This window comes from Echiichthys vipera (assembly GCF_963691815.1).
Source record: "Echiichthys vipera genome assembly, chromosome: 5".
NCBI classification, from domain to species: Eukaryota; Metazoa; Chordata; class Actinopteri; order Perciformes; family Trachinidae; genus Echiichthys; species Echiichthys vipera.
In genome coordinates, this window is record NC_139830.1 from 20,400,127 (window position 1) to 20,423,829 (window position 23,703).

At 39.3% G+C, this 23,703-nt stretch overlaps 1 protein-coding gene across 1 annotated transcript in view; it reads right to left on the reverse strand.

The window, feature by feature from the left end:
• Positions 1 to 1,544: 1,544 nt before the first annotated feature.
• Positions 1,545 to 23,703, reverse strand: part of lrfn1 (leucine rich repeat and fibronectin type III domain containing 1) — a 111,874-nt gene continuing 89,715 nt past the window's right edge. The window contains exons 4-5 of the mRNA XM_083913588.1: positions 4,892 to 6,287; positions 1,545 to 2,748 (exon numbers count right to left, since the gene is read on the reverse strand). Of these exons, the coding sequence (XP_083769714.1) occupies positions 1,848 to 2,748; positions 4,892 to 6,267 (2,277 nt within the window). The 5' untranslated portion in view covers positions 6,268 to 6,287 and the 3' untranslated portion in view covers positions 1,545 to 1,847. The remainder of the gene's footprint in view (positions 2,749 to 4,891; positions 6,288 to 23,703) is intronic.

Here is a 23,703-nt window from a genome sequence, read left to right on the forward strand (position 1 = left end):
GGAGACGCTGGCAGCAAACAAATATCCCTCATCCGTCTTGATCATATCTTTGCCCACTGTCATGCCTCTTTATGTAACACTTTATTTCACCCCCGTATTATATGTAGTATATCAACAACTTTTAAGTGTTTATAAGTTGATTTGTCAATAACTATGATTCCTTTTATGAAGCATGTGTGTGGCTGGTGTATAAACAGTTGATGAATGATTAACAATATAATATAAAGCAGATATAATCATACAAAAACATCTTCTTATATTGATTATTATTTATCAATGAATTGTCCTATTCACTCTGTGACAAACACCCTGAAGGCCATGAGATGCTAGTAAAAGCTTAAAGGCTTATAACTACATTATAGTGTGTTATAAGCCATTTATTGACTGTTTACATTAAGAATTACTTTGTGGTAAAAAGGTGGGGTTGTAGTAAAGTGTTCCCTTCTTTTCAAGGGTTAAGCTTGGTCCAGAATTAGCATTTTAGGAAAACTGATTTCTAAAAGTAGGACGCTACACCCTCTTTTTTGTTGTTGTTGCTAATAACGGTAATTACAGCATCTTCCCTGCAGTCTGCAAGTTAATGGGAACCTTACATAGCCTTGTCTCCCCCTAGTGGGACGTAACACATCTTACACCCTTGTTAATAACAACTAGCTGCATTTGAATTCAGCATCACCTTCAGTTATCATGTCCCTCGACGTCCCACACCCCACTCTAATTCTGTGGTTGTTGTGAAGCTTTCACAGAAGCCTTATGAATAGTACTCAGGGAATCAAATATTTATCATCTCAATTTGTGTGTTCCTCCCTGCAGCCGACACACATTGCTGCTCCTGAAGCACAAGAAGAAAACGCCACTGATACAGTTAACCCACACAAAAAATTTAATACCCTTCGTGAGGGGATAAATGGTCCAAACTTTGACATACTAAATAGGGAGAGGTGTGATGACACAGGTTTTTAATGTAAAAACTTGCAGCCAACACCCAAATGCTTTGTAAAAAGTCATGTGACATATGACTTGCTTACTTACATAGTTAGTACACATACACCAATGTTTTAATATACTTATATATGTCTTTTTTGTTTGTTGTCTTTTTATCTAGACCAGCCAGATACAGTGCCGATTAATATACAGTAACATCTGGAACAATACCTATTTAACATCTTACAGTCCGACCGTCAAAGATGAATCCACGGTTGGTTTCCAGGTCCATCCTCTCTATGCTAACATTAGCAATCGGCACGTGTAAAATCCTGTTCTCTTTTAATTATTTTTATTGTATAGACTGGTGGTGATACTTGTCCTTGTATCTCGTGTCTTCTGTGCAAAAGTTTTTTTGTTTTTTTTTTGTCGTTGAAAGAACCCAAAACATGATTGACATAACAGGATACCTGGCTGTTCACTTTACAGTTATGATGATTTTTTTTTCTTTTTAAACAATTAAACAGTCACATCCAAATGCCACACCCCACTGGCATGTTACAGAAAAAAAAGGAGAAAATTAAAAATCCAAAGAAATGCTTCCCATCATCAGGGTGGGAGGCAATGATAGAGAGGACGGTTTATGACTAGAGTGAGCAGCATCCTCCATTCGTACATTTTTAGAATAAGGCACTGCTGCATAAAGAAAGGGCATGGCCAACAAACCTCTCTGGGAGTATGATGGGGAGGCAGGATGAACGGAGACTGTGTTCTTCTCCAGCAACTCTCAGAAAGTTTGCGCGTGTATAAATGTGCTTGTGTTCCATCGTTTTCTGTGTGCAGGAAATGTATGTTATATGGCATGTAGACATATTTATGTTTTTACATGTGTCTGTGTGGCTCTTCTGGCTACGCTGCTTTCCTCAGACTGTGCTCTCCAGCATCCACTCGGTGCTGCTGAACGTAACTCTCCTGTTGGCGAGCGGTGATGACTCCATGTTGAGCTGGTTGGTGGACTTGTGCCACCTTGTCCTCGCTCTGCGTGGGTAACTATGACTCTGAAAAATGGAGTAATCCCCTCCGTCAAAGGAGAATCTGTGCCTAGTTCGTGCCAGCTCATTAGGGAGCAATCCCATGTTGGCCAGGGCACTTTTCTTGTCCTTGAGCCTGGGGGCCTCCTTGGTGCCAGCATTGGGGCCTATGAGACACAGGGACATGGTGGAGCCTGTCAGGCTGCTGTCTGTCTGCGTGTCCTCAGACGGGGGGCCAGAGCGCTGTGCATCCAGGCTGGTTCTTCTTTTCATCTTGTCCCCACTCAGGGAAGGCAGCTCCACCTCCAGGATGGCTGTGGCAGCTGCTGGATCCTCCTTCTTCTCATTGTCCACCCTCAGCACCAGCGCCTTGCACTCTTTGGGCGTGTCAGCTTCACGCTGGCCCTCATCAGACGGTTGCTTGGAGGCGGAGCGCTGGAGTCGCTGCTGGCTGCCATTGGTCTGCGAGTGCATGGTGGAGCTGACCTTGGTCTTGCTGTCCTCTGGGCCGCTGTAGGCCTTGTAGCGAATCATTAGGATGATAATGAACACCAGCACTGAAGCAACAATTATACCACCAATAATGATGATCATAGTGCCTCCCAGGAACTGGCTGTGCATGAAGCGGCACTGGCTGACCTCACTGGCCGTGTGGAACTGCACGCAGCCAACCACACGTGTGGCCGTTAATGATGTAATGCCGTCATCGTAAACCGCCAGCACACAAAGGTCATACTCCCGCCCTGCAGCCAGATCATTGATTAAGAAGTTCTTGCTGGTGGATGGGATCATTCTGCGGAGAAAAAAACACAGTGCGGTGGTAAATATGTAGATGATTAACCATGGGAATTGCAACGCCCACATTTACTGATTTGCATAAGGTGTATTAAATCACACAAAGGTGCCAGTTCCACAAAACAGAAAGACAACAAGGCCATTGCAGCTCCAGCATTATATATCACTCATTCTGGTACGCAAACATAAAAAGCACAACACTTCATTAAAGTTGACTTATGTGGGGATATGTTATATCATTAAATAACAGGGAGAAGTTGTTCTATTGGGTTTGTGTACAAAATTACATCAAGGGTAAACCACAAGGTGATAAACAAAGCGGAGGAGGCTCGCTGTCTAAGGAATATGCCACAACAGCGGCAGGTCGCAGCATAAGTGACGCATGATGTGAAGGAAGTTTTGATGGGTGAATACCTAAGGTCACATTTTGTCGTCGATTGCAAGATTACACGACTCTAAATGCGATGGAGAAAGGCTTTGTCTTCAGGTCAACATTGGCATTAATATAATTAGAAGCGTGTTCCTTTTCCCTAAAGGGGGACTTTGATGGTTATCATTTGTAGGTAATAATGTACCTCCTAAAGACAAAACAACACTCAGCTTCATGCCTAAACTGGATGGGAAAATTATACAGGAGAGTGTCTCATTATATCTGATAAAGACTAAAAAAATAATTAAAAAAAAAAGGAGAAAGAAAGTCGAAGACTATTATTAACTCGCTCCATGAATACATAAATCCTGAAGTACTTCTCCGTATAGCAAGTTCATTTCATGTGCATCACATATTTCATAAGAAACAAACATTTTCAGATATACACAGTATTTTTCAATATGTGCACTTTATATTTTACATATTGCAACTTAACTTATACAGTTTTTTTTAACTCTAAAGAATGTTGCTTACAGTATATTTACAGTATTCCTCTGTTGATTACAGTGGTAGAAAGAGAATAAATGACTGTACTTAAGTATACTTTTGATGTATTTATAATCCTCTACTGTGCATTCATTTCAAAACTATACTTACTAGTTAGTTTGTAGATGAATATTTCATATACAACACATCAGCTTATAAAATAGGATAGCTTCTGCTTAACTACAACATTAAAAATACTGCTATCATGGTAAATCTTCACTATTGATCATACAATATAATATTAAAATACTCTTAAAAGGGTCTTTTTGGATAATAAGACACTATAGTTAATATGTTACATTTTGCTGCTGTGTGGTGGAAGACTTTACATCTATGCACCTTATAGTTCAACTTTCCCTGTGGAATGTATTTAAGTAGTAAGTATAAAGTCCATGGTTTCCATCCTCTTTTGCTCTTGAAACGGTTGCATAAAATCAGTGTCTAGTTTACATTTAAGATGTTGTTAGCAGTTCCAACAACAAGTGATTTCCACTCTAAACTTCTCAAATGGTTCACACCCAAACATGGGTCAAATTATCCAATAGAAAGGTGCAACAGTGCTTGTATTTTTTTAACGCAGTAATCTTTTTTACTTGTAATTTGAGTATTTGTTGTATGCTTTAGTACTTTGCAAAGTAAACAATCAAAATATTTCTTTCACCACTGAAACCAAGCCTATCATCAGACAACCACAACTAATCACACTCTGTGTTTCAACCAATTAATGCAGGCACTTGCTAATGATACAAACAGTAACATGCAGTGAAATAGTTGGGCCTCATGTTATTGTTTATAGTCATATTATGTTTTAATGATGATGAAAGGGCCCCTTAGTCCTTTGGAGTGCTGGGCACAATCTCTTCAGCTGATTGCAACAACCCACAAAAATATTAGAGATTGACCATGTTTACTGGATCTGTAAATATCTTCAGTAAACTGCACATTTCATGCATATCATTATTATTACATCAATGCATTTTCATTTATGGAAAAATGTCCCTTCTAAGTTTATCACCCAGACTACACTATACAGTAGGGGTTCTGCTTATTTTTGGACATACTTAATCACTTTGCATCTTTGGGATCTGTCAATCTGTCATGATGAACCGTTGTGTCACTCAGCAGATGGTGACTCCAGATGTCTCACCTTTCCTCATGTCCCTGCTCTACCACCCTCCCCTCTCATCATCCATCCACCCGTTCCACCACCACCACCACAGCTTACCTATACACCAAAGTATCATCTGCCGTGCTGTTATACTGAATCTGGTACATCCTGATGCCGGGGATATGGCGCTCAGATGGCCAACGGATCACAGCGGAGGAGGAGGTCAGCTCGTTGACCATCACCCTCCTGTCCTGCTTGTCGTAGCCCTTGGTGTCATTGCCAGATTTGGAGGAGGTGGTGATGTCTAGGAGGCCGGGGCCTTCACGCATGTGGCCTGTGTTGTTAACAAACAAGGGCAAGGGAATCATGTTGATCTCAACAGCAGCTGTGGCGATGCCTGCAGCATTGGACGCCACACAATTAAACGCCCCGCTGTCCTTTAGCGTGGTGATGAGAATATCAAGGGTGCCATTATCATACAGGATGGTGCGGGAGTTATTATGCACCAGCTTGCCGTCTGGTGACCGCCAGTGAATTTCTGGGTCTGGATCACCCACCGCTTTGCATTTAAGGGTCACACCCTGCCCTTCCATCACATAGGGCTTAGTGGAAAGATGTTTGGTGATGAGCGGAGGCTCACAGATAAACTCCTCCTCTTGGATGGACCAGAAATATTTGTCCAATAGGTGGTCTGGTGAGGCACAGGTCTCTAGATCATCCTCTCTTGTCAGCCTGCGGAGCCACAGCAGCTCACAGTTGCAGTGAAGAGGGTTTCCACCGAAGCTCACAGCCAGAGTGTTGGAGCTGGAGCCCTTGTAGTCAGACAGGACCTGTGCGTGCTGGAAAAGGCTGTCTGGCGGCAGCTTTTGCAGCCTATTAGAGGTCATGTCCAGGCGGACCAGCTTGGTGAGCAGCGTAAAAGTCCCCGCTCCAATGTGGTCAATCAGGTTGTGGTCCAGTGTGAGTGTGTTAATGTTGGTCATTTTGGCTATAGCTTCCCATGGAAGGCTGCGCAGGTTGTTATTGGAGAGATCCAAGTCCTCTATGGTGGTAACAAACTCATCAAAGGAGGTGAGGGCCACTTGGTGGATCTGGTTGTTTCCTAGGATGAGGTGCCGCAGATTGATGAGGCCTTTAAAGTAGTCTGTCTTTATCACACTGAGGCGGTTTCCATCCATGTGGAGGGCCCGTAAGGATCGCAGGCCAGCAAAGGCATGGGGGGTAATCTGGCTGATGGTGTTACGGGACAAGGTGAGGTGGACCAAACTAGTCATGTTGAAAAAGTCTTTTCTGCGGATGATAGTGATGAAGTTGTCTGTGAGCCGCAGCTCCACGGTCTTGCGATCGATAGTGGGGGGTACAAACAACAGACCAGTCTTAGCACAGAGCAGAGTCAGAGTGGGGGAGAGGTGCTGACAGATGCAGCGTCCGGGGCAGCTGTAACCCTTCACCAGAGCTGCACACAGCAGCACGCACAGAACCAGCCGGTCCATTGTTGATCAGTTTCCAGGTCCTGTGTGTGAGACAGACACACACAAAAAAGACATTGAGTCAAAAATAGACATCTTTGAATTAATAAATAGTATTAAAGCCTTTAAGAGAGCCTGCTGCAAAAATCAAATGTCCAACCAAGATAGCAGAGACTGCCAGCAAGGTATCAATCATAAAATGAAATAGAGCTTTTCTGAAATAATGGCACCTGGAATGATGAAAGGCTGCACCAGCACTGTCAGAAGCCCATGTCTCTGTAGCCTTTTAATGGAAATAACAGATTTCTTTTTTTGCACCACCAGGCTGCATTACCACTGAGACATTCATTTCTTGAACGAAAACAGGATACACGTTTTCTAAATTAGGAAACTGCCATGTACATTTTCATCATATAACAGGGCGTAAGTATGTGTTTTTCTTGCTCTGAATTCTACATCAGGATGGAGAATTAAAGGTAGAAAAGGGCATTTGTGAGTAGCGCTCAAGGATTTTCATGACCTTTTCATGCTCTCTGCTATTCCTGTGCTTCTGAGATGTACGGCAAAATTAGACAGAAACCTGTCATGTAAATCACAGCAAAGGAGAAAATGGTGTAAATACAGCTTGTTTTGGAGTCTGTTCTATGGAGGCATTAAAAGGATGTTCTGATTCCCTGATTCCCATTTAAAGGTATTGATTTCAGTCTTGGAGAGAACACGCCTGTGGTGACAGGAGTAAAAAGTGATCCTTGACTGTAATAACCATAAGAGAACCCAGTGGAACACAAACGGTGATGTGCTCATAACACATAGTCAGTGGTTTTATCTTCTTTGGCATCCATCTTGGTCGCTGATGCTTTAAGCCTCCCAGTTGATGAGAGAGTCTGTAAACGCTGATAAAGTAAAGGGATGACAACTGTCTTTTCCTTTTTAGGTTTAGAGAATGACATTTGGGTTGCTACAGCCCACCACCCACCTAACCCCACGGGCTGACACAACTGATCCCCCCTTTTAAGGGGTCCAGCATAATTATTTTTTAATGGATAGGGTCTGTTCACCATTTTTGATGCTTCATCCAATTTGTCATGACTAATTTTAGAGACTCTTTATCTACATTCCACCATATTGAGGTGGTGATGACGTCCTCAGTTGAATTTGTCCCCCATTGTGCCCAAAGCAAAAACAACTTATTCTCACAGTTATGATAACTAGAAATACATTTTTTTTAAATGCCTGCAGTGAGATTAGGGGAATATTTTGAATACCGCATGTCAAATGTCATAGCAGAAATAAAGCCCAAGCCAAGCTTTCTTTCTCCATCTCTCAAGCTTTGCCTTATTCATAATCTTTGCACAAGACTCTACCAAACAAACTTGGTCTGATGAGAGTTGTCATACATGTGAGAGAAGTGAGAGAAGTGAGAGAAGTGAGAAACTGCCGGTGCATTTCTGTCAACCTGCGTTGCATTTGCCAGCCAGCGATTCAATTTCTCCAATGTTTTTCCTTCTCACTCTTTCGCACAGACACAGTCTCACTCTCACTCTGCTGGCTGTCTGGCTACTGTCTGACAGACAACAGGGCACCTTGTTAACTATGAAATGCCGCTGTCCAATCAGAGCTCTCATTAAAATCTGGGTCTGTATGATGCCATTTTCTGAGAGAAGTAGGACAGCTTGAAGCACAAGTTCAAGCTAGAGAGAGTTTCTTAGAGCTTGTTGATGGAATTTACTAAACACTGACTGTCGTATTATTTCTACATTACACTGCGTCTCAGCAGCCCATAAGACACTGGACCTTCATCTCTGAAATACAACCACCTTAACTGTTTGAGATTGAAAAAAAAAACAACCACTTGTCCTGCGCAATTTATTCATAACAGAATAGATAAGGTTGATATAAATACAACGTGCACACAAAGTTAAACCATTTCAATGTGCAGAAAATTTCAACCCCCCCTGGGAGGATTTATTTATCTATGGTCTCTTATTGTTGGCAGCACAGTGTGCCTCTCTTGTCTAAATGAATTCCCCAAATGTAATTTCTTTACAGATGCTGGGAAAGCTCAAACAATAAAGTAGGCTACATCAATGCATATCATACTTGATGATTTCTTGGGTGAGATCATTTCAACAGTGTTAAGATCTCTAGTTCAGATTTAATCTAATATCGTTGCCCAAGTTTAATAATAATTTCGATATCATAGAGATAGTTTTCAGATGGTAACTAGGACACAAAGCTCATGGTTTCTCAGAGGACAATCTGTGCCAAAGCATTTCCTGCCACACTGTCGAGGATACTCTATTGATCTTTCAGTATCTCACGGAGGAGGGGATGTGGAGGGGGACTATGTTGCCACGGCAACTCTGATGTAGAATGTAGGTCTTTGAATTGCATTAAGATGATGTTGAGCTGCCCCAGACTCAAGGACTCAATCTTCTTAATGGGTGCTGAGAAGGTATGAAGGAACAAAAACAGATGTGTGAGTGGTGAATTAAAGTAAGTAAATTAAAGAAAAGAGCAGCTTGGCCTCACTTTTCTATGTCCGTTTAACTGGTTTGCATTAGCGGAGGCCACTGAATCAATAACATGGTGTTAACTGGAGTTTGTTTTTGTGTCTAGTCATGCAGAAGCACAACTTTTCAGAGTGGGGTCCTCTGATGGATTACAGCTTTTATTCACATTTTGACAAATTCAGAAAAAAAATCAACAGAAATAGAAAATAACAAAAATCACACATTAACAATACATCCATGCATACAGTAATACCCATGATACACATCCTATATGCATACAGATATGAATATGTAAATACTGTATTTATATACGCATATGAACATATGGTGCTGTGAAACATTTGCATACTTCTTCAGTTTAGGAACTGGTTTTATAATATAGTTATATTTGAACTTTTTATGAACTCTAATTAAAATTGCCACCCAAGAGCAAACCCTGACATTCAACACTATGCTCAAGTTTTCTAAATCTGGATCCATCCAACACCCTGAAATCCATCGAGTTTCCTTTGGCATCTGTTGCCATTGGCTACAAAAGGTTGAATTACTACAAGTGGGGGAAAAAGCACTGCAGACCTTTAGAAACAACCTGAATATGAGAGCTGAGCAGCATCATCTCAGCCAGTGAGTAATGATAAAATTGCCCTGTTTTTCTCAAATTATTAATTTATTATTTATCTAGTCAAGTTCAAGTATTGGATGGCTGCGAAAAGAGTTTTTTTTTAATTCCCTAATTTATTTACTTTAAAAAAAGATGAACATCTTTATTAACGCTTTTAAAATTACTTCCAATAAGAAAGAGAAAACTAAATGTGAACCACAATAATAAATCATCATAGTAAGTTGTAAATCAATAATGGAGAAAATAATGAAAAATTTAAAAAAGAAAGAAATTGTCTTTTCTTTAAAAAAGGTTCCCATGTTGTTATAACAACCAAACACAATGAAACAAGTTTCCTTTCTCCCACACAACTAATACACCGATCTGGGGAAGCACTTATAAACATGTTTGGTTTGGTGTCACATATGTCCTCATCAATTATACTATTTGACTATATCATTTTAACAGTTTGTTTGTGTGCTTAAGCACATGTTGCTTCCCAGTCCTCCGAAAGAAAATCCTCTTGTACGTCATTTCTCCAGGCATTCAATTTAAGTAGATAAGACTCAGAGGATACCTCAACTGCAAGAATAAAGACTATAATTTGGAGATAAGGTCCTTTCCATATCAAATTTTTTTTTTTTTGCATTTCTGTTTCCAAAGTAGATAACAGGGGAATAGACAAAGGCTGATTTTGAGATAATCTAATAAAGTTTTTCACTTGTAAATATTTGAACAAATGCTTATATCATGGTAAATAATTTTTTCAAATGACATCAGGTTCCATAATCATTATCATCAAGTCCCCTATTTTCTTTGAACCTTTTTTCACTCCACTTCATAAGATCTGAATTTAATCTGCCTGCATGGTGGGAAAAAATGGGCTAAAGCTGGAGAGAAAGAGGGTTCGCTTGTTTGTTTTTTCTAACCTGGTACCCCAATGTAATCATATTACAAACTATATGATTTTATATGATTATTTTATGATTTAAATTCACAAGATTTTTACTTTTAAAGGATAAATACTGAGAGAAAGACAATGTGACTGAACATTTTTCAATGTTCTTCCAAAAAGGAGAGGATTTATCTGAAAAATAGAACATTATTTTCCTCAGTTAGACTACCCCATAATATCAAACTGGATTGGAGCACTTAAGTCCGCCTCTATCATAAGGGAGCTACAGGAGAAACAAACATCAGTGTCGATTATTTGATCAAAAAAAACTTTTAAAGACCTTCTTTAGGTCTGAGAATAGGTTAGTTGGAGGTGGCAGTGGAATGTTTTGAAACAAATACAGGGATTTGGGCATTATGTTGGATTCAAGAATAATAAGTCTTCAGTTAAGTGATAAAGGCAGGGTATGGAGGCAGTCATGTAATCAACCACTGGGGTATGATTAACCATAACAATGTCCCTAATACATGACACTATTTTTATACCCAGGTATGTGAAACAGTCTGCTATCTTGAATTGAGAAACATTTTCAGAGTTATTTCACTGTCCTCTTTAAGCAACATTAATGAAGATTTATCTTTGTTGACTATCCAGATATCTGTCCAAAAGCAATTATCAGCGCAGTCACGGCTGGGATAGACTTTTCCAATTTTGAACAATGATATCATCTGAAAATAAAGCATGTTAGTGTTCCTGTTGACTTATAGATATACAGGTTTCTTTTTATACAGTGTTTTTATACAATTTAGATGGTTAAGATGCACTGTAGTTCCATTTGTTAAAATGTCTGCATACGGTTCATTATATAAAAGTTTAACCCACCTACTGAATTTATCTTCACAACCAAAGCATTTCAATATTTCAAATAAACGGGGCCACTCAGCACCAAGGAACAGTTAAGCAGTGTCTGAATAAAGGATATGAAGAATATTCAACACCCGTCTGACACGGTGGAATCCATGTTTGCCCATAAATCCATTTTGGTCACTGTCAATTACTTCTGGCAATATTCTTTCCAGCTGTCGAGGCAGAATTTTACAAAGTATCTTCAAATCCACATTTAGTAGACTTCGGCCTTAGGTTTCACATTTATTACAAGTTTTAACCAGATTTAGGGAGCAATGTGATCAAAGCTCATCTTAATGAGGTATGTAGGATTCACTTTTACAATGAATATGAAAACATATCTACATAACATAACTTCTCTTCTGAGAAGTAGCTAGCTGATCATTTAAATTTTTGGATCTTTCTGATCCTGAACATACTATTATTAAATATCTTCAGATATAAAGACATAAGGGACTCATATCATATTTATATGTAAGAAACAATTCTGCACAAAGAATGTACACAAGCACAACACATAGCTGCCCACACACAAACATTAGAGAATACATATGCATGCACATTTATACAGTAACACACAGACAAACACACTGAACAAAGCGAGAAAACAGAAAGTGCCCAAGAGGATAAAACAAAGAAAACAATACATTAAGTTAGTTTTCTGTCTCAGAAGAGTAAGTGTTAGTGTGTGTGTCAGTGCTGACAGAAAGCACAAACACAATATCAACTCGGCTGCTTCTTAAGAATGCTCTTATGGTTCACATGTTCACAATAGAGCTCTGTTAAAAGAGGAGATGGTGCAATTTCTGAAATAATCAACTGCTCACATAAGCATGACTAAAAGTCAGAGCTTACAGGGCCTCATAAACAATGCAGTAGGAATCAAATGAAAGTTGAAAGATGCCATCTCAAAGAGTTCGTCCTATTTCTGCCTGTGAAACACCTTCCTGCTGCTGCATTTTTAACACAAGGATGGTAATTCATCTCCGCAGCAACTGAAATACATGAAAACAGCAGTCCATCTTTAATAAACCAGAAAAAAAAGAATTCACCTGCTCTCTTACACCCACAACTCCAACAAGACACTGTTGGACACAAGGGCACGCATGAATTCACCAGGTTAATTCAATCAACCAGATAGAAGCAAGAGCTTTTATAAATTCAACAATTATACAAGACAACTCAGAATATCTCATAAATCACAGAACAATCACCTTAGTTTCAAAATTATTTAATACGCCAATCAAATAGAGTCTGAGAATAATGTATGTGAGTGTTAACTGCCATCATTAAATTGTACAGGAATGTGCAATTAGCCTCCATCTTATATTCACTCTAAATGAAATATGGCCCACTTGGTGTATTCTTGACATCACAGCGTGGTGCAGTAGCTTTGTGTTGGAGGGCAGCTTTCTCTCCACTGGCCATTAAAATCTTAATTCATACGAGTTTACAGTACAGCTGAAATTATTAGTCGATCAAAAGTAAAGTAGTAAGCAATTATTTTGACAATGGTAATCACCCTTTTAGTGTAAATGTACAGTATAACCTAACTAAACTGTGTCTTTTTATCTAATAGTAAACTGAAGACCTTTTTATACAGTTCCTCAGACAAAATAAGCAATCTAAAGCAATTTGGGTTTAGGGAACTTAACATTTTCCCCATTGTTTATATTTTTTATATGCCAAGTTATTCATCGAGTGATTCTTTTCTTTTAAGTAGCTTTCATTGACTTTTTGGTGTTTAATTCAATGGTAAGGAAACATCTGTATCTCAGAAACTACAAGGAGCACAATCAAGTATTTCAGATCTATGAACTCATAACTATCTCATTTAAAAGACAAATTCTGACTTTTAATAAAATTTCGAGACTTTAGACCATCATCCATCATCTTCAACCATTTGTCCCTATCGGGGTCGCTGGAACTGATCCAAGCTGACATCGGGCATGAGGCGGGGTACACCCTGGACAGGACGCCTGTCTATTACAGGGCACATTGGGAGAAACAGAGACAGACAACCATTCACACTCACATTCACACCTACCAGCAATTTAAAGTCATCAATTAACCTAACACATGCATGACTTTGGACTGTGGGAGGAAGCTGGAGAACCCGGAGAGAAACCATGCAGACACGGGGAGAACATGCAAACTCCACAGCCTGGATTTGAACCAGAAACTCAAGTGTAACTCACTTTGAGGAGACAGTGCTAACCACCACACCACTGAGCCGCCAATACTATAGACCAATTAGAACAAATGTTGTGGCATTTTTCCTTGTCATACTAAATATAGTCTTTGTGCAATAGTCAGCAGTGTAATTGACGGTTGTTGGTGGCAGCCCTGGATTAAAATTACAGTAAAAGTTAGTGGAAGCTGAATGTGACATTGAAAACAGTGCTCGGATAAAAACAATGACAGAGTGTGTCCTTACCTCGGAAAAACATCTGCCCAGAGCCAGTGCATTGTAAGAATTTTTTCTGGGCATGACTTGTTGGGAGACCGTAAATGCCAATTAGGCTGCGCAGGCAGTGAACTGCTAGCTGCCCTCGTGTCACAGGATGCAGGGATAATTATTGACAGCTTGAGTTCATTGGAGTCGGATCCGTCTCCACCAGTGGACACCTAAACCGAGACGCCACAGCCCCGGGGATTTCTGGTCGTATCTTATTAAAGGGGATATCATCGTAAACAGGAGGAGCATTTGCATATTATAATTATGCCTGCATGCTAAGACAATCTTCTCAATTACATCCCATTTAAAACTTTCAATGAGGAAGAATTGAGAAGCACCAACTATTGCAGCTCCATAAACTTTAATTGTAAGAGGTTCCCTACACAAGATGGAGAACATTAAGATTAAACTGGCACTGCACGTCACTTGTTGATTGAGCACTGAGTTGATTGCATGTTACCCTTTATTTTTATAAATACGTCCCCTCACAGACATACGTCAATATCTGTTGCTATAGTTACAAAATAATTAATATGTTGTTGCTTTAATAGCTTTTACTATTAAAATAACAAAAAAAATCAGCTAAGCATTTAAGACTGCTTCTTAAAAGTGTCCCCTTGAATATTACCTGCTAAATGATGAGTTACAAGTATTCAAACATAAAAAGGAAATAACATGGGAGGGATTAGAAGACATACCTTTGATTAATGTTAGCTTCATTTAATATCTACTTTGCACACAGCTGTAGAGACATAAATCTCAGAAATCTGGGCAAATTTACTGCAATTAATGTGGAAATTAATTTTGTGATTAATAAATCAATTGTTCAGTCTAAAAATCATAAAATACCGAAAAAAATGGCCATATTAATTTCTCAAAGCCTCAAATTGACAAATCTGTAGCGTTTCTTTTGTCTAAGCATTCGAAACCCCTGAAATATCCCATTTATTATCACAGACAACAAAGAAAATCTGAAAATGTTCATATTTGAGAAGGTTAAACCACTGACTATTTAGTGATTCAAACGACTGACAGCCATTCATTATTATTCTTCATTACGGACTGAACATAGCACATATTAACAACAGTTGTCCGTTCATGAATGTACAGTAGTGTAGTTCAATACAGAGTGTTTATAAAAAAAAATAATATATATATATATATATATATCCAAAAGAAAACATTTAGAATCTACAGAGGTGTACAGCATTAGGGGTAAGTCATCTTTTTCACAACAACCATACCTAAATAAACAGCTTGAGCTTCATACGTATCATCCAAAAGTAGACCCACTGTCCCTCCCAAGATGGCAACCAATAGGTTTCCATTTCTTCTTAAAGGCTTTAGAAAAGCAGTGGAAGTCCAGTAAGACGACAACTTTGTACAAGACCAAAGAGAATGAGCAGACTGACAGCCATTAATGTATAACAATGTCTTTTCATCAGACAATCTCTACAAATAATCATGCTATAATACAATGCTCCCTAAATATATCAGACCACTCAAATAATCAACTTTATCTTCATTTACATTAGTGCCATTAGCGCTTTGTCATGTGAAGTGATTGATTCCTGCTCTTTAAGACCCATACACTACTGATAACTGCACATCCCTGAATTCTTAACTGAAATAATCTCACTAATCACAAACACCATATGATGCATTATACAATTATTAGAGATGGTGCTGTTCCAATCACTCTATGCACAAATTGCCTACACAACTGATCCCAAAAAAAAAAAATCCCCAACTGCAGTCCATCTGTTAGCTGTTACAATTAATAGAATACACAAGACACTGCCCTCGAGTTTACAACGGTCATTCGTCAATTTTAGATTTACTGTGAGAGGTTTCCCAGAGCTTCAGACTCAGAGAGGAAGCTGCCCTTTTTGAAGTTCACACTATGGATTGAGGACACTGCAGCAAAATGTATTTTAGACACCAAAAAAAAAGCCCACCTAAAAAGAAATCTATATCAGTTTAAGCATATGCCATATTTAGAATATTCTCACCACTTTACCTTGAAACAGCCCTTTCTTTTGGCATTACAGAAAATAAAATGGGTGATTATAACAGGCGATGACAAAATGCTGTTCTGTGGAGACAAGAGGATCCCTTTATGAGCTGGAGTTTACAGAACAATTTTTGCAGAGGGAGACTGAACAGCTAGAAGAGCGTTAGTGGAAACTTCTGTGGAAATGAACGGGCTGTCTGACAGCAAGGTGAAGCAGTGAAAATATTATAAATGAAGCATATACCTACACTGAAATGGATTTTTTTTAAATGGCCTTTTTTTAAGTGTCTTAATACTTTTAGTGTGCTACCCCAACGTTTGAGTCGGTGTCTGCTTCTCCAAACTGACAGCGTGCCAACAGTCATTTACTGTAGGTAATACAGTGACTATGGAGAAAGAGTTGACCTTTCCCTTTAAAGTATAAAAATAAAGTAGCTTTGTCAGTGTTACATTTATATGCTCATTATAGGTTATTAACATATTCATCTGCAAAGTGACTAGAAGATACAGCTGTACAATAAGTGTATGTAAGTAAAGGTAAAATATTTCCCTCTGAACTGTAGAAGAGTATTAGTGTAAAGTAAGATAAAATGAAAAAAAAGTACAGGTAACTCAAGATTGGTGTTTTTTTATTATAAAGCAGGTGGAGGTGCTATATAAATATTGTGAAACTATCAAAACGCTCAGGACTTCCTGTGCGGTTGTGATGTCACAAATATATTATATATAGGTAGAGAGCACTAGTACAGTGCCGTTAAAGACCTTCCCCAGGAATAATGGCGGTGCAGAGTCACAGAGAGACCCGGAAACACTGACCATCAGAGCAGACTGGGCCTTTTTAGGAGGGGTTCTGAAAGAGACAGGCACTAAAACAGAGTGTTACAGATAGAAGCTGAATACAGGTATATTCAGACAGACAGTATGAGAAACTTAACATAAGAAACCCAAAATACAAGTATGAATCTGAAAAAAAGTACATGTCCCTTTTAAGAAGTACTTGAGTAAACACGCATTCTACCACTGAATGATATGAATGACCTGCTAATGAAGTCCAGTACATATTTTCTTTACTGACTCCTAAACTGAATCTGTATCTTGAAACCAAAGCAAACAATCAGTGGTCGTGAGGGCGGGAGTAATTTTTAGGAGGTAGAACGCCCTAACATCAACGTATATCTTGACAATAAACAGTGCTGTTGCCCTTTTCTTTCTGTAGCAGTTTCACTAACACCTTGCAACAGATTGCTGAACTACAGTTGACATATTTGTCAAAATAAAGACAGACAAAACACAGACAAAAAAACAGCCAAAAAGCAGCAGCAGCTGGCAAACAATGCAAGGACAGACGAAGATTTTGAATGACATATATCTAATGGGATTTCTATTTCCAGGCTTAGTTATCTGATATGATACAACATGATAGTCTCTTTTTTATGTAGATTCTGCATGTGTACCCACGTGGTGATGTTTTTTCCTCATTGGTTGTCCTCATCTTTCATTTTATCCACTGTCTTGGCTTGCTGTTTCATGTTATTCTTGTCTTCTTGTTCCTTAGCATAGCGGCTCAATGCACTCCCCTCTCTGTGCAGACGAGCTGAATAGACCCTTGAATTGGTGTCTTGTGGTGCCACTTTGTGCTACAGTGATGCTGAAGAAATCCACACTTGGTTTCAAATCCTCCTCCCAAGGCTCCTATACAGCATTGATCCTGCTCTGTATGTACCCTTGCAAAGCATTATGCATGCCTGTTATGTGCTTGACTGCCACAGCAGACTTGAGCAAAAAGCCGATTTACAGAAGAGAGAAAAAGTATCAAATGGCTGAACTTAAAACCTTTACTGGTAGAAATACACTGTATTCTTTTTACAACAAGAAGCCATGCACTGAGCATTCATTAATATAAGCTGTTTCATGAATTGAAACTGCATTACTGACCAGCTTGTTCTATACTAAAGGAACAATATCTCTCACAGTAGACATATGTGAATCACACAATAGAATCAAAATAATATTAATTCCTTCAAATCAACTGTAACAGTTACATGTAGAAGAGTAGTGCAGACCTCAGCCAAGGCTTGCCCTATCTCACAATGTTAATGCAGTGTGAATTAAATTTTTTCGGATTATCCAAACACCACACAAATGCAGCACAAAAGCCCTTGCAATAGTAAGGAAAGTGAAAAACTATTTGAATCTGCCTGTGATTCAGATCTGTTTCCAAATGCTCCTTCTTTCCACCACATTACCAAAGTGGGCAGTAGTTTTTCCGTAATCATGCTGAAAACCTGACCTCCTTGGTGGAGGTAATATGGCAAAGATTATTCAAACACAAAAACACATATATACTTATCACAGATTGTAATTGTGTTTTTGTCATCAAGGATAAAGGTACCGAAATTTACAGTAGCCTAGATCTAGCCTTGGCGCACTCACACTGTCCATCTGTACCGTGCCCAAACACGTTTCACGGCTAAAGTCTAGTTCGTTTGACCAGTGTGAGTGCAACCGTACCGCGCCTAGGTGCGGTACGCTTGCCGTCCACGGCCCGTTTGGGAGAGGTGGGCTTTCTTAAAACACGTTTGAACATGTACGAGCATGAGTGTGCACACGTGTACGAGCACCAGCACGAGCACGAGGCCTACAGCGGTTCTGACATCATTTTATGTGCGACTGTTCGGACATAGAAAAATAAAAAAAAGACGGACAATGCACGGACATTTAAAACAATGGCGGCGAAAGGTTCACGTTGGTGTGATGCAGAGGTGGAGTGTTACTGCAGATTTGGTCGGATGAAAATATTCAATAATAGTTGGACAAGACGCACAAAAACTCTGAGGTCTATGGAAAGATTTGTAAACAAAGCGACGCATCGCGATGACGTCAATCAATGCGTGTGACGTGTTACGGCGTGATGACGTATGGGCAGGCAAGAAGCATTTGCGCGAGGCCCAGGTAGTGTGAGTACAAACGGGCCTGGGGCGCGGGGGGAGAGGGAGGGGGGGACAAGTACCCTAAAGCACGGTACGGACGGACAGTGTGAGCGCGCCCTTAGTCACGATAATGACACAGCTCTAGGAATGGCAAAGTCAGCCTGTCAGTAAACCACGTTGCTCCAGACTGAAATATCTGTTAGATGGATTGCAGTTAAATTTTTTTCAAACATTCCTAATCCCCAGATGAGGAATCCTGACAGTTGTGGTTTTTTGAGTCAAAACTATCAGAAGGAAGGTCATGAAATTTACCAACGCCTACATCTGTAAAGGATGAGTTGTGTTATTGTTGGTGTTCTTTCGACTTTTCATCTAGCACCATCATCAGGTTATTTTGATTTATGGCCCAGCACCTGCAAAATGCATGACATTGGCACCAGCCTGAACTGTATGCTAACATCCTGAACTGAGATGGTGAACATGGTGAACAATAAACCAAAAGAATGTAAACAGGTTAACATTATCACTGTGAGCATATTAGCTTGCTGATTTCAGCACTTTTAGATCATAGCACTGCTGTGAGTGCAGCTTCACAGAGTGGCTGGCTTGCCTGCAGACTCTTAATATTTTTAAACCAGTGCATTGTTTTGCTTTCCAACCACCTACTTAATGTAGATGACCCCATTCATCATTTTGTTTCTTAAGTCAAATACAGAGTAAATACCAAGTGTGTACCTTCGCCTTTATGATGACAATATAATTTAATTAACAAAAACAATTGAGATTTATTACCAATGGGACAGTAAGAACTGGACTCAATAATGAAAAACTCTTACAGCCCTAATTGATATAGAAGACAGTGGTCCAAATTCACTCAAGGCTGCAGTGCTTATGAGTGTGTGTTACAACCTCAGAGCGAGGCAGCTATTACTGCATGTGATTCACTCAGTGCACAAAAATAATGGGCCGCATAGCTTCAATTTGACACACTAGGAAAGCTTGTGTAAAGCAGGTTTAGGTAGAACTTTTGTTGAGTATAGTGTGGGTATTATAATTATATATACACTACAGGGCATCTGGGCTTCACTTATCTCATCTCTGTGGCAAATGAAGCACCTTGTAATGTCAATACTTTACATGCACAGTGGCAGTGTGGCAGTAAATACACATACAGTACAAGAGAGAATGAAGTGAATTAAAGTGGGCACTACCTGCTTCCATCAACATCATTTTATCACCAAGAACCAGTCATTATGGAGCAGTCCCTTTATTTGTTTACCGTGACTCTACTAAAAAAGAAACAACCTTTATTCTCTGAACATTGCTTTTGAAAAAGTGTTTCCTTTGTAAAAGCATTTTCGTATGGGTATTTGTACTTTGTGTTTTTTCTATCATCCTGATCTTGTTAAAGTTTTCATCTTGCAAAGGGCTTGCTGAATGTGTGGTTTTTGGTCTAAAAAAATAAATGGAGTGGTAAAATGATGGAGAGCTACGTCATTTGCAACACGTTGGTAACAGATATTTTAGATAGATATTGCCATAAAACAAACCCTGTGCCTTGGATTGTTTTTGAAGAAGACTTGCATTTTAGATTTTCTGAGACTGTGTTCCTCTCATGCAATGATCCCTTAACAAGATGGAATAAGCACAGTACACCTGCAGTATCCAAAGAGCTTCTCTGTTACAACTTCAAAGACCCAGCAGTGCTTCTACTCCATTGTATTCTTGTTTTATTTTTGTTTGGCGGGCACCATGAAGAAGTGATGTCATGTATTCTTTAAAAGCGCTGTTCTCAATATTTAGATCATTAATATATCAGCAAACACATATTTTCTATGTAAAGATATATAATGGAGTAATGTCATCCTGAGCAAAGAATGAAGTCACTCTCCCTCTGTGTGTTTTAATCTCTGTTTATATTTCGATAGCCAGTCCGATCACGCATCTACGTTAATGTATCTGTATCAGATGCAGAGGGGCAGTCCCCAAATTGTAAAAAGAGTTGGGGAACAGTTTCACAGAGCGGTTTGTACCTTTAAATGTAATCCTTAAAGGATAATTCTGCTTTATTTCAACCTGGCATATCTCCCAAAAATCAGGCTATTGTGGCTCTATGGGTCTTGCTAACTTTGTTCTACATTTTCCTGGACCTGGCTACTAAGATACGATATTACAATGGTAGATGAGAGAAACTGGAACATTTTGATCAATTTGCAGTGGAATTAGTGGAATCTGTAAAGGCCAGCGGTAGAGTTGATCTAAACTGCACAATGTTATTTCGTTTGCTACTACTTCTCTAGCACGAACACACGCTAAGTGGACAGTGACCCCATAACCTCACTCATGTAAACAAACCAATGTGCAAGTTGGTCTGGATGTAGATCCCCAGCCACAGTGGCGGTTCAGGGTGTCTACTTTTTGTTTTTAATTAAGGGTTTGAAATAAAATAATTAATGCAGAATCATGTTTCTTTGGAAAGTTGTCTTGCAGAACTTGCCCCAATAGATATTGTTTGTGCAAGTCTTTATTTCCTCAAATCTCTGTAACGGAGATAGTGAGGGCATAGTCAGACAAAACAACAAGATAAAGTTAACCAGTGGAGTTTTTTGCTTTTCGATCAACTGTACAAACTGATGGTTTAGGAACACAACATGTTAGCTCTGTTATGCTAATTAAATAGCCTTACTTGCACCGTGACTTGCAATGTAGCCTATTATCGATGGCACATACACTAGATGCTAATCTGGAACAGCGGGAGGAATCGGGCGGCGAGGGTCGGTGTTTTACAGTCTATGGCATTGGTACTGTGTGGAATATCAGTTTAAATCATAAATGCTGGCTGCCTGCACTTGACTCTCAGAGCCGGTGTGTTTTCCACTAGACTGACACAAGAGTGCATGTACTCGATTGCGGAGCCGGTGTAATCTCAGCTAGAGACACGGGAAGAAAAAAAAAAAAGACTCCCGTTCCCTCCCGGTCCCAGAAAAAAATCTCAATATTGACTCCCATTCCCGTTTATTTAGTAACGCGTACTGTTGGCCTAGCTCCCGCATGTGCATATCTTCCTCCCCCTATGTCACATCAATGCCCTTTTTTAGTAAGAGGAAATCCGGCAGAGTCAAAGTCTGACAAGATGGCCACTACTGTAGGTGAGTGCGATTGGATCAAGTTGAGAGAATGTACTTCGACGGCAAGGCTACGTTTTATACAATCTATGGATGGGACTGGTTGGCACAAATGCGCAACGTAGTTTTGATCCCAAATCACCTAATTTTAGAAAACATTTGCGTACATTAAAACATATTTATATATAGCTAAGACTTAACCTTTCTGTTAAGTATCATCAAAAATTCCAATAATGATCTGAACTAAACCAATGGCTCCAGATAACATGCAATATAACAGGCAATTGTTTACAATATGTAAAAAAGTATTTTAACCAACAGGCAATGAATGCCAGGTTCAAACACAAGTCAAATTTAAATAGTCTGGTGTGCATAATTCTCTGAGTAAATGAGATCCTTATATTCTATTTCTGCCTCCAATTACAGTTGTTTTCTAATGAAAATCAGGTCAATGCATTAAATCCATGACATATAGTAATCATGTCAAAATGACTGCAGACAAGCTCATCCCACACTTGAGTCCCTAGTCACAAACCTGTCAGGTCTGTTATGTGAGACTGAAAGGCATGTTTAGCTCTCTCTTATCAGCCACATATTTAATATAGCTGAATCCTTGTGAAACAGTCAATATCTCTATAATGGAAAGTCTGTGTTATAAAAAAAAAAAGATTAACTGCTGTGTACAGCTGTTGACGTCTTTCAAACTTGTCAAAGAAAATAAAATGGATTAAAACTGGTCTGACATTTGAACCTCCATCCCTGTCCAAATGCATAAGCTACTGCCTAACTTTCAATTTAAATTGTATAGTTGTTTACTGTATAAGGTTAAGGTCTATTGACTGAAATATTTGCATTGGCCGAATGTTAATGTCCAGGAAACATTAAATACTGCACACAGTGACTTTACCACCAGCTACAGTAAGTTCATCATGGGTCACTTTGCTTGTGGCTGTACCGTGAATCATTTCTTCACAACATATTTGAGGAAGGTGGCATTATCAGAAATTGCACTTTATTTTCCTTCTCTAGTTAATTAGTAAATTTGATAAATTAGCCACTGCACCAAATTACAGTCCAAAAGCTATCAAGTTAGGAACAAATTAAGTTTGAAAAATGAGGACATCAGAGAACACTCAGTGGGATTAAGCTTTTTCGGTTTTGTTCCCTTTTATGAAGGGAAAACGTGAATTTAATTCACAAATCATTCATCAAGCAGTTTCTACTTATTCAATGCCTCCCAAATGAGTGCTTCTGCCATACTCAATGCAGACGCATTCAGTTCAGTAAATGGTTTGTAAATAAAGCCGCTGCCTTGGATTTGAAATACAATTTTATGATCGCTTCCCATGTTTGATGTAGGATCTATAATGGAGAGGGCAGCTCAGTACCTTGTGTGTTTTTGTCTTTGTTTTGATCCGCAGCCATGGCCCTCTTTCACAGTGTTTGCGTGGGCTTCCTCCAGGTGTGTGACCTTTCATTTAACGTAATTACAAGGAAATGAAAATATCTGTTGCTAATTAGCGGAATACATACCAAAGGGATATGTCTTTCAGAACCACAGAGGTTTTATTTATTTCATGTATTCTGACTGATAGTTTTCATATGCTGCTATAGAGCAGTTCTGAGAATAAACTGAGAATAATGCAGCTATGAAGCACATAACCCCAACACTAAAAGTGACTGGGGTGGTTTCAAACCAGGCATTTTTATAATTTACTTCATGCACTAACAAAGACAATAATCTTGGACAGCAGGTCAACCTGTTCAGCACCATTACTACACCTTAATATAGCTCTGCCCATACCACTTGTGCATTATACTACACCCAGGAAAGCTCATTGTGCTGCCAGGACCACTTATAACATCCCTGCCTCATGTGCAGCTCCTCCTCCTCACTCTCCTCTGCCTATGAGCCAATGCAAATTACAGTAACAGCTTGGACGTGAGTATAATCTGAAGTGGTGTGAGCTGGGCTCCATGGTGAAGCATGCAGATGGAAGCAGAGACTCTGCCAGGCC